General features: G+C 41.2%; 2 protein-coding genes across 2 annotated transcripts; both read right to left on the minus strand.

The window, feature by feature from the left end:
• Positions 1–2697: 2697 nt before the first annotated feature.
• LOC126077076 (platelet factor 4-like) lies at positions 2698–3737 on the minus strand. Its single transcript, XM_049886029.1, has 3 exons — positions 3498–3737; positions 3035–3164; positions 2698–2911 (listed from the first exon to the last, which is right to left on the minus strand). Exons 1-3 carry the CDS (start codon positions 3604–3606, stop codon positions 2824–2826), a joined length of 327 nt encoding a protein of 108 aa, XP_049741986.1. The 5' UTR covers positions 3607–3737; the 3' UTR covers positions 2698–2823.
• A 4913-nt stretch (positions 3738–8650) lies between these two features.
• On the minus strand, positions 8651–10275 carry PPBP (pro-platelet basic protein). The gene is made up of 3 exons (XM_049886026.1): positions 10105–10275; positions 9446–9581; positions 8651–9289 (listed from the first exon to the last, which is right to left on the minus strand). Exons 1-3 carry the CDS (start codon positions 10223–10225, stop codon positions 9187–9189), a joined length of 360 nt encoding a protein of 119 aa, XP_049741983.1. The 5' UTR covers positions 10226–10275; the 3' UTR covers positions 8651–9186.
• Positions 10276–11654: the final 1379 nt, after the last annotated feature.

The following is an 11654-nucleotide window of genomic DNA, read 5'->3' on the forward strand; positions in this document are numbered from 1 at the left end:
CCAATACTGAAAAAAAAAAAAGGTGGAATGGAATAGGATAAGATAGGATAGAAAATAAATATCAGAACACACCATACATAGGAAAGGTAAGTATTGTTTTGTGAACTTATTTTTGGTGTGTAAGTGTGTGTATGTATGGAAACCCTGGTGGAGTAGTGGTTAAGTGCTATGGCTGCTAACCAAAAGGTTGGCAGTTCAAATCCACTCAATGGGGCAGTTCTACTCTGTCCTGTAGGGTTGTTATGAGTCAGAATGGACTCGATGGCAGTGGGTTTTTTTTTTTAAAGTGAGTGTATATAAATGCATACATACATATGTCACACACACATAGTCTATATATACATATATAACACCTATATATGTATATGTGTTTGCCAGATTGAGACCCTGGCCTCCAGGTACCATTATCAACCCGCAACTTGTAAGTAGAGTAGCATGAGCCACCTCACCTCCTAACTGGTTTCTCCAGATGTTTTTTAGGCAATTGCCAACTTTCCGCCCAAGATAAGAAAAACAAGAGGCTGATGTCTGCAGACCACAGAACCAGTTAAGACCAAATCTGACCCACCTGACACACGCAAAACCATCAACCCGTCCTCTGGGCGACCCTGGAACTTTTCTCCCACCGGATGGAACCAAATTTTAGCAGCCCAAGATTGACCGAAGGCTTTCACTAATGAGGGGTCCAAGCCTAAGATCCGGTTTGAGAGACGCTCCTGTTTTGGACTGAGCAAGAGCAGATAACAGAACTGTCCCAGGAACATCTTTTTCAGGCCAGACCAATCAACGACCTTGCTCCTTTCTCCAGGATCCTTCCCCTAATAAATACTGTTTTGGCCACCGTTCAGGGAGCCATCTCTGTGATGCCAAGTCCTGGTATGCTCCTTTGCTTGCCCAACTAAATAAAGCTTCTTCTTTTGCTTTTGCCTGTTTTGTGCCACTATGGTCATGCTGAGCAGACCTGGAACAGTCCAGTTACAAGATCATATGGGTTTGCCATTCTTCTCTGGCCAATGAAAAACTTATTCTACTAACCCAAGGATTGGAATTCTATCTGTACAATTGGGAAAGGAATACTTCCCCAACTAATTTCAAAGAAATTAAGTAATTACTAAGTGTCTCCTTTATAACAGTGTACAAATAAGTGATATTTTTATTAAAAATAAGCAGTTTATCTTATAACCATAAGAAACAACTACTGTTTTGAAAAAGGAAAAGAATGCCTTCAAGTGGTGAAATTAGTTTTATTTCTGTATTCTTTATTTTCTGTTATCTAGAATGAGAATTCATTGTCTTATAATGAGAAAAAAATACACATATATTTTTAAAACCAACTAAACCCCCAATGTTCTATGCATTGAAGAGGAAACCAGTTTTACCACGAAGGCCTTAGAAAGAAAATGAGCAAACATTACAAAACTACAGAACAATCTCCAAGAGCAAAATATCCCTCTGGTGGTTTTGTTATGTTGATAGGGGCCGAACTATACCATAAGTTCCTAGTTTGTGGACATTTTCTGCTGTTTCCAGCCAGCTTAAAAAAAAAAAAAGTTTAAGAATGTTCAAACTGTGTCACTCCATGAATGTCTGCACAGCAAGGAGCTATGGTAAATTACTGTTTGACTTGGGTTTTTCCTGCCAGCAATAATCTACCCAGATGCCCTTTGCTGATAAAGGCAGCAACTTGAAAATACTCTCAGGATGGTTAGACCAAGGTAATTCTGAAGTGAGGATTAAAATGATACCAGCATTGGATGACTTTGCAAAATTTGTTATGACCCTTTGAGTCAGACCTACTAATTATTGAATCCAACTAAGTATGTTGTTTGAGGCAGGCAGCAGAAGCTAAATAAACAAAAACAGTATCTTATCAACCACACCTCATTTCCAAATTATTCTCTCCAGAGTTCTTTTGATTTCAGAAATTTTTATTTCACTCACTCTGTTAAATGTCCTACTTAATACTCCAAACTGACTGGGATGGTTCATTGAGAGCAATATTGATAGCAGTCATAATACTTAATAGTTGCTAATTTTTTTAAGCATAGATTTCCATATATCATCTCATTTTCTTCACCTTCCAGTTGCTGTCAAGTTTATTCCAACCCATGGAGACCACATGTATGTCAGAATAGAACAGTACTCCATTGAGTTTTCATGGCTATGACTTTTTGAAAACAGATCACCAGGCCTTTTTTTCCAAGGCACTTCTGGCTTGGGTCTAAACCACCACCCTTTTGGTTAGCAGTGGAGCTCTTAACCATGTGTACTGCTCAGCTTTGACAATCATATCATTTAGTGCTCACGATAATCTATGAGGCACTACAAAATGGCCGTCTCACAGATGAGGAAACAAAGGCTCAGGGAGGGAAGTAAGCGTGGCACAAGCTATGTGCCATGCTAGGGAGCACAGATCTTGAAGATTTTAGTCAGGGAAGTCACTTGTATCTACTTTAAAAAGATACTTTAAGTGACAGTGCATAAGGTGAAAAAACTAAATGGGCAGAGATTAAATGCAGGTATATACATGTATCAGCTAACATAAAACTCCAAGGAAAACCAGTTTTTACTAAACCAAACCTCCCTTAAATATTTTTTTTCCATAAAATTCTGGAGATTTTTCTTACATGAAACTGTGACTGTTACCACTATTTTCTTTGCTCTGTTATTAAGAAATATTTTTAAACATGCCACAACTTGATTTATTTTGTTTATTTAGTATTTGAAGGCTAATGTAAACATCAGAGGATTCTTTCAGAGTTAGATTGAAAGTGAAAAAAAAAAAAGGTATGTAGCAAATATACAGATCTAGGCAGCTAGTAGCTAATTCTCCAAAAGTTTCTGCATTATTTTCTTATACAAGCGGGCCTGCTGGTCCAAGCAAATCTTCCTCCCATTCTTCAAAGTGGCTCTGCCAGGGAAAAAAGAAGAAGAGAAACTTGCAGTCTTTGGACTTGAGGAGGGGATTAGATGCAGATAGGGATGAGCAGAGGGGGCAGAGGGTGGGCAGGGATGCAGCAGCGCAAAGACTCACATCAGTTGGGCCTTGGGACAGTGGAGTCCAGCCTTGATCACTTCCAGGCTGATGACGTGCTTGGGATGGACCGTGGAGGTGGTACTCACACACAAGCAACGCAGGTCTGAGTCTTCTTCTGCAGGCTCAGCTGTGGAGGGGAGGAGGGGGGATGAGGGAGCGGTGGTACAGGGGTGAGGGAAGGAGCGGTAACTCCATGAGTGGTTAAGAGTACCTTCGGGATCTTTTCCACTGCGTTTGGACTTCATTTCCTTATCCACAAATCATACTTTTCTCAGAAAGAAGTTATACTGACTAAATCGTAAAATGCACTAAAGCGCTTGGCACAGTGCCTGCCCACTTGGCAAGCCTCAATAAAGCACAGTTCTTATCATTACTAGTTGATGACTCCTCTCCAGCCCCAGCAATTCCCGGACCCCTTCGCCACCGCCCCCATCCCTCCCCGCCTTGCTTTTGCTCTTACCGCTGGCATTGGCGAAGGCCACCATGGCTGGCAGGAGCAGGAGCCCCAGGAGCAGTGGCCTCATTCTGGGCCGAGCATGCCAGGCGCCAGAGCTCCTTGGGAGGCTCATGTCGCAGAGGTTTCACCGGGATGGGAATGCTGAGGGGAAGTCAAGGCAGGGATTCTGCAGGCAAGTGGCTCCAGGCCTATTTTATCCCCACTGTCGGTCCAGTCCGGAAGCCTGGGGTGGAGTGTGGAGGCCTGTGGTGCAGAATTGGAGACACTTGTGAAACAGAGTTGGGCTCTGGCCAGCCAAGATAAAAAAAAAAAAAAGCTAACGTTCTGCTGCCTTGGCTGGAAGCTCCTAGCAGGATACTTACCCCAGCTGGAACACAGATACAGGCACATTTAAGAGATAGAAACAAGCACTTGAACTAAGATATGTGTTTTCTTTGTTACATGTTATAGTAAAGTTCTTCATAGTCACCATGCTGCAAGTTATACTGCATATACTTTCAGGACTGAGACTTTTTGTGCTGCCTTCTCAACTCACAACTGCATTACCAAGAACTGCCCATAAACTCCTGATTTTTGCTGTTGATTAATATTGAGTTGAATTTGTTTTGTGTGTGTTGACAGTGTGTTGTTTGTAATTCTTTTCTGTGACTAAAAAGTTGAATTTGATCTTTAGGGGATGACTTCCTTCTGAATTTTCCCTAAATGTGGAGGCCTTCCCCAGTCTCTTGGGTGTATCTACCTGGTTCTAGCAACCGTTTTCGAAAATGCTATAGGAAGTGGGGTCTATCACCCTCCTTTGTTCTCTTACTCTGAGAAGAATTACAAAAACCGTATTTGAGTGCATTATTTTTGTAAAAATGTAGTCCCCCTGAATCTTACTCCATTCGGCTCAGCCCTGGATAATAAAAAAAGGATAATAGCCGGGAAGAAAAGACAAGAAGGCGGGGGGGGGGGGAGGTTTGCAGGGCACTGCTCTCAAGTGTCTGCTATGTCCTTGGGCAGTAGCAATGACAGGGTGAGGTGGACTGCACTGTGAGTGGGTTACGGTGATGCTCTCTGAAGGAGGACACAGAGAGTCTGGGAGCACAAATGAGTGTGTAAATGCTGTGGAGATGACAGTGAGGGTGTGCACCAGAATCCGGCAAGGAAAGGCAGAGAGATCAACATGAAGCACCTTCCTTTCCCTAAAAAAGAATGAATTTGGCTCTTTTTCAGGGTTAAGCACATCCTCATTCCGAAGCCAGACTGCCTGACTGACTAACATTGGTGAAGAGCTGGCCTCAGGACCCTGCTCCCCTGAAGCTAGTTGATGCCCTAATGCTCAGCAGGGCCAGTCTTCTGCAGGGATATGCTATCTAATTCCTGGACCTGAAATGTTCTTTCCCCTTCATCAATTAGCTAAATTCTAGTCATATTCCTCGTATCAGCTTAAATATCACTTCCTCAGAAGGCCTTCCCTGACAACTAAATCTGATTGTGTTCCCCTGTTTTACCTTGTAACACCCTTTGCTTTTCCTATTTCTCACAGGTAATATATGCACATATACACAAACACACACTCATACACAAATCTATATTTGTGTTATAACACAAATATATATGCATGCCCTTGTGGCGCAGAGGTTAAGAGCTTGGCTGCTAACCAAAAGGTCGGCAGTTCGAATCCACCAGCTGCTCCTTGGAGATCCTGTGGGGCAGTTCTACTCTGTCCTACAGAGTCTCTACGAGTAGGAATTGACTCAACAGAGTTTGGTTTTTCACTTTATATGTATATGTATATTTAGAAGTATTTCTCTCCCTAAATAGAAAACTCTATGAGGTTAGAGATCATAACAATTGCTTATTGCTATTCTAATACACCACTAGGGACTCAATACAAAGTAGCTGCATTGGTGAAAATAATAAATGTTGAAGATGATGAGGCTTTGACTTGCTCATGTGTCTGTTCCAACTTGTAACTGGAGCATACCTCTATATTAGCATGTGTTATGTATATTGTAAATATTTTTTAACCTGTTAATATCTCCCACCAGACAGTGATCTCTTCAAAAGCAGTTCTCTGTGACCTATGTTTCTGAATATCTAGCATCCAACACAATGGCTGATGCAGAACATGATGTAATTCATAAGTGTTTATGGAACTGAAACCCGAGGCCTCAAACTGGATTAGCAGCAGAGGGAATGGTTAGGAGAAGGAGTCCTGGATATGTGGGCAGCATACTGGGTTTGTACAATCTTTGCCCTAATTTCAGTATTTGCAGTGTAAATGAATGCAGAGTGTAGTGAGTGACAATTAAACCAGCTTCTCTCTGCGTCTAAACTGAATAACTCGCTATGTGCACACAAAAATAAAAGACACTGCATCTCAGAAGGCATAAGTATATTGAAAACACTGTGTCACATCTCAGGAACTGGCCCTGTCAGTTTTCAGTAGGGAACCGCTAGAGACGTAAAGGAGATGATGCCTGAGCTATTTTGAATTACTGGAGAAAAACTAATGAAAACGACTGCAATCTATATTTACTGCTTTATCACGTTTGTTTATGTATAGTTTTGATTGAACATTACTTAATAAATGCATTTATTTTTTAGATAAAACATTTTTAAACATCAAGCCTATAATGGTGAAGAGATAATAGAAGGAGCTCTTAATGCAAAGTTTGTGAAATGACATGTTTAGTGTGTGAATGCTATCCATAAGGAAGAAAGACAGCCAGAATGCTCCTTAGACGTGAGGATGGAGAGACTTCATCTTGCTTCCCTTGGACATGTTATCAGAAGAGACCAATCCCTGGAGAAGGACATCATGTTTGGTAAAGTAGAGGGCCAGCTAAAAAGAGGAAGCTCTCAATGAGATGAGTTGACACAGTACCTGCAACAATGGACTCAAACGCAGCAATGATTATGAGGATGGCTTAGGACTGGGCAGTGTTTCGTTCTGTTATGCATGTGAGTTGGAGCCAACTCGACAGCTCCTGACAACGACAACATATGAATGCTCCCGAAAATCCATGTACAGGTTGGAAATAGCTGACCTTATTTCTTCTCCTATAATTACTATATGTAATATGTATGTATCAAGTTATTTATGCATCAAGTCCTACTCTGTATGTCATAATAGCATGTGATATATGATATTATCTCTTTATTAGAAAAAGAATTATCAAGGAAGTGGTGTGATGTAGTGGTTTAGAGCTCGGTTTCAAATCCCCACTCCCTCACTCCTTGTCTGATCTTGGGCAAGTTTCTTAATCTCTTTGAACTTCAGCTTTTCTTCTCTGTAATACTGGTGATGCTAATAGTAATAATAAAAAATAATCACTAGTTTGAGAACGAAGTCTCTCGTACAAGCCAGGGGGCCATGTTTTCTCCATTCTTTCCCCTGCTGGCATGTTTAGGCCTCTGAACAAAACACCACCCCCACTGAGGCATGACATTGTTTGATAACAGGGTTAAAAAGATAAATTTCTGGGCTAACCACACCTCCGTCCTGAGGAAGCCAGGGCGGCATGATGCGGTGGACCACAGAAAACACCCCCACCCTCTGCCCCTAGGCTTGATGTTTGTAAGCAGGGTTAAAAAGACACAATTAGTCAAGTAGGCTGGGGGGTATTGAAATAGGTGGGTTCATTCTGCTCAGCCCTGGATAACTCCTGGGTGTGGAATGTTCTAAAGGGCTTCTTTTTTCTCTCTGTCCTCAGCTATGGTGCTACCGTCAGCACATGGTAGAATTAAGCTTACAGCCCACCTCAGTGGATCTGCTTGGCCAGGGAGAGACCTGTAGAAGGCAGGCTCCCATTGTGTCCCCACTTACGGAGCCAGGTGGAGAGCTTGTATGGAAGAGTTCTTTATGTCCACCAGAAGAGTTTCTAGAAGCCAGTGGGGATCAGCATGTCCTGTGAGTGTCCCATTTGAGTCCCTCATCCACAACAAAAAATGGGGTGGGCATGGAAGAGTCATCATCTCCACCCAGAGAGCTTTTAAGCCGGTAGGACTTCTTTCTTATTGTGTACTGTCGTCTTCTTCTTGTTATGAGTCGTAAATGCTACCATGTGCTATCTCGTGTTAAGGCTCTGATTGGAAGGACATGATGTCTATGGAGCAGTCTGTGTCAGTTATTAGTTCCCTTTTTTCTAAGGGCCTCCTAGCTATCTAGAAATCGGGGATGACCTGTGAGTACCATGCAGTTCTGGCATGATGTCTCTTAGATTTGATGCGGCAAAGCAGGGTCTGAGGGAGCTAATGCATCCTAGATGTGTCATGTTATCCTACAACGAGCATTTACATATGGGTTATTGTGGGCCATGCTATAGTCAAAGCCCTTTGAATTATTAACTCATTTGATCCTCACATCAACTCTGTGTGGTTGGCAATATTATTATCACCATTTTAGAGACAAAGGAACTAAGGCACAGAGAAGTGAAACAACCTGCCCAAAGTTACACAGCTAGCATGCACTGGAACCAGGTTACCCAGTTATTTTTGTTCCACAAAATATGCTGTTAACCAGATCACAGCTATCTTGTAAGAATTATTTAATTCCTGAGTGCAGAACACTTAAAATGTCTGGCATATTAAAAGATTTAACATTATTATCTATCATTATACTATATTAAAAATGGTGCAGATCAATTAGTGAGTTTTATTGACCATATTGTGAAACACCAGTGTGCAAAAATAAAAAGAGGAGAATTAGGGTTTTTTCTTTTTGCTAACAATTCTCTGAAAATTAATAATATATGATAATAAAGCAATAGCAAATTTTGATTTCATATTAATATTTCTAGAAGAATTATGTCAGTATATATTTTAGGGATTAAGAAATGAATGAAGGTCTGCTGATTAAAAAGGAAACATAAATAGTCTAGTAAAGGTTAAGTGCTCCATTGTACTTATGTGCAAAGATGCCTCTAATACTAAAACCGTAACCACGCAGATGTTAAGTAAATGAAAATGTATGCAAACATGCCAGAGTGTAACATTTAACATCAAGTACAACCTATCGTTTTCATTTTTTTTTCTTTTTTTGCAGAAGATAATGGAGGGCTTCATAGAGCATATTAATACCTTTTCATTTCATATTCTTTGTCATATTATTGTTACATGTATTCATTTTAAAGGAAATCACCACTGCTTACAAGATTCATACTCTACAACTTTATTAATTTTAGGATTTGAGGGCTAAAATAAACATTACAAAAACCTTTCAGAGAATACTTTGAGCAAGATATCCTAGAACTAGACACTGAAGAAGTCTAATAAGTTCCTAAATCTATTAACAAACTTTTATTGAACAACTACTCTATGCTGGGCACTGTGTGACCCCTAACATCATTGACCATTATGAAATATGTTAATCATCACGGGCGTGTGCAGTGTCAAGCAAGATAAGCTGACCCACAAATGTATTTGGAAAGATATTTTCAAATAAACGCAAAGCACTTCTTTAGCCAAGAGTTAAGAAGTTAAACTATGCATCTGGGAACTGGGCTTGCTTACTTTCATCTTTTCTCAGGCATCTTTTAATTAGCCTTCTAGGAGTAAAATGTGATTTCGGAGACACAGTGGTAGACCTATCCAAAGGTTAATACAATGGGAATAAGTACACTGGGTAAATAAGAACTCTAGAATCCAACACTTTTTAAACCCACCCTTCCTGGAGGAGAAGAAGTTTTGTTATAAAATGAACAGATTAAGCAGCTGATCCATCACCTTGCAAAATTTTCTGGACTATTTTCTTGATTACAGGAGCTTCTGGGTCCAAGCAGATTTTCTTCCCATCCTTCAAAGTGACTCTGCAAAGAGAGAATAGAGTTATCCATGAGTGCCATGACTGGACTATCAGAAAGAATCAATGGGACTGGAGAAAATAGTGTAGGTGGGGAGGAGTGTATGAGGATGGAGGTGGAGGGCTTCCTTAATGAGTCAATAGTACAGAAGCAAGGACTTACATTACTTCGACTTTGTCGCAGTGGGCCCCTGCCCTGATCACCTGCAAATTGTTGATGTAACTGGGATGAACGCCAGAAGTGGTTTTCACACACATGCAGCGCAGTTCAGCATACAATTCAGCTTCCACGTAGTTAGCTGGGGTAGAAAATGTGACTCTATTAGTGGTCATGACTATTTATAAGATAAGGCTTCTCCTCTATTGATTGGAGCCCTGGTGGCACAGTGGTTAAGAGCTACAGCGAGCTAGGGCTGCTAACCGAAAGGTCAGCAGTTTCCAGCTGGAAACCCTATGGAGCAGTTCTGCTCTGTCCCATAGGGTCACTATGAGTCAGAATAGACTCAATGGCAGCAGTTTTTTGTCTATTGATTTGTTGCATCAGTTCCCTTATTAGCAAATTGAGGATAATTTACCTATCTCATAAGGCCACTGTGAACATGAGCTGTTAAGTCTTTAAGTCTTTTAGTAAGCCTAGAAGGCCTGACATATGTTAAGTGACCATTGAGTATAGCTCCCCCTTTTAAAGTTATTAGTATGGCCACATTCTCCAGCCCCCAGAGCTCCAGAACTGTCTTGCCTGAAAGCACAGCTACAGCAGAAGCAGCCGCAGCTTCAGGGAAGCTGAGCCTCCACCTTCGGCTTTCCCCAAGTTTCTCTTACTTTCTTGGCTGGTACAGGGAACTAGTGCTGTCAGGAGCAGTGACAGCAGCAGCCACACCTGTAGGACACCAAATCGGCTGGCACTGGTACAAAGAGAGGCAGTGTCGTGCCTGAGGCTCATGGTGAAGGGTTTGCTAGAGTTGGTTCCCAGAGCCAGGAGACAGCATGGGGGTGAGCTGAAGTCCTGAACTGAGGGACTCTTCAGGCTTTTATATACGGTCCCGCAACGCCAGTGAGGAGGAAGAGAAGGGGAGGAGGGGTGAGGTAACTATGTATGTAATGATACTTCTTAGGGTGCCAAGTTGTGCCCAACCCAGATAAACACCATGCAAGTTAGAGTTCCTGTTAAATTGCATTTTGTGGTTCACTTCATACTCCCATTCTCCCCAGCTCAATATCTCTCTCCCTTACACGTACACTACTTAAGGAGGGAAGAATTAGGCTGAAATAATACACGTATTTCCTTTGTATAACCATGTAACAATATTTCTTACCTTTCCCATAGTGCAACGTATAAGTTTGCTAGACACTTTATGAACACCTGAAAACATAAACACGTAGCCCTTGGAAGAGATAGTTCTCTTCCCTTTCCAGTTGCCAGTTGGGTTGCCAAGAAAAACAGGGTTTCCTATCTTGGTTTTGATAAGTGTTGCAATTGGTTTGGAGTGTGTGGATAAAATATGAATCATTCATGATCAAAGTCACACCTTGGATATTAGCTTATGGGCTTTTTTATGACTTTCGAATGTTATTATCTTTTAGAATTTCATTCTTGTATTTTAAGATAAACTACTTGTTTCTGCCATCTGAGTATACCCTGAAAAGCAGGGCCCAGTATTTATTTTCTTTTATATGGATCATTATACAACTTGCTCTTGTCCCTCAAAAATATTCGTTCAACATGCTTTCCCGCCACTTTGTTGTAGCTTTGTCCCATTATTTTACATGGTTGCAGAGCATTCATAGCACGGTCAGTAATCATCCGATCCACATCTTACTGACGATGTGGAGGGTGATTCCAGTTTTGCACTATTACAAATTGCAATGAAATATTTATTCCTCAGTTTTTACATTCAAATTCAGTGTCTCAGTCTCAAATTCACATGATAAGAGATTATGGCTCGCAGAGATACGTATAGGGACATATGCATTACCTGATTGCTTATATGTGTTATTGACTGATAGCAATCTTTGTCCCGTCCACCAGACTTGCTTCTTTATCTGGATTGTACACTTTGGAAGGCAGAGGTAAGTGCTCCATGTCCTTTGAATGCTTCATGAATCCTACAGCATGTAGGGTATAGGATACACAGTAAAATAGGTCCTAAAAAAATGTTAGTGAATAAATCAATAAACAGGTAGTACATGAAGGGAAGTTTCCCTTTTCCTTCTAAGCAGCCACAGTTCCCAGACCAAACTCCACATGAACCAAAGCCCCTGTGGTACAGGTGATTTGGAAGGCTAGAAATAAAGGATGAGACAGACACAGATGGCCTGGGGTCACAACTTGTCTTCCTGTTACAGCTATATACCAGCCTTACATAAAGTCA

The sequence above is a fragment of the Elephas maximus genome, chromosome 5, assembly GCF_024166365.1.
Source record: "Elephas maximus indicus isolate mEleMax1 chromosome 5, mEleMax1 primary haplotype, whole genome shotgun sequence".
NCBI classification, from domain to species: Eukaryota; Metazoa; Chordata; class Mammalia; order Proboscidea; family Elephantidae; genus Elephas; species Elephas maximus.

What these genes read in the sequence shown, in the direction of transcription:
- LOC126077076 (XM_049886029.1), bottom strand. Translation starts at nt 3,606, where the DNA reads ATGAGCCTCCCAAGGAGCTCTGGCGCCTGGCATGCTCGGCCCAGAATG. An exon ending in GGCCTTCGCCAATGCCAGCG is followed by an intron (nt 3,165 to 3,497) that starts GTAAGAGCAAAA and finishes TCCCCTCCACAG; the next exon opens with CTGAGCCTGCAGAAGAAGAC. An exon ending in TGTCCCAAGGCCCAACTGAT is followed by an intron (nt 2,912 to 3,034) that starts GTGAGTCTTTGC and finishes TTTCCCTGGCAG; the next exon opens with AGCCACTTTGAAGAATGGGA.
- PPBP (XM_049886026.1), bottom strand. Translation starts at nt 10,225, where the DNA reads ATGAGCCTCAGGCACGACACTGCCTCTCTTTGTACCAGTGCCAGCCGA. An exon ending in TCCCTGTACCAGCCAAGAAA is followed by an intron (nt 9,582 to 10,104) that starts GTAAGAGAAACT and finishes TTTCTACCCCAG; the next exon opens with CTAACTACGTGGAAGCTGAA. An exon ending in TGCGACAAAGTCGAAGTAAT is followed by an intron (nt 9,290 to 9,445) that starts GTAAGTCCTTGC and finishes CTCTCTTTGCAG; the next exon opens with AGTCACTTTGAAGGATGGGA.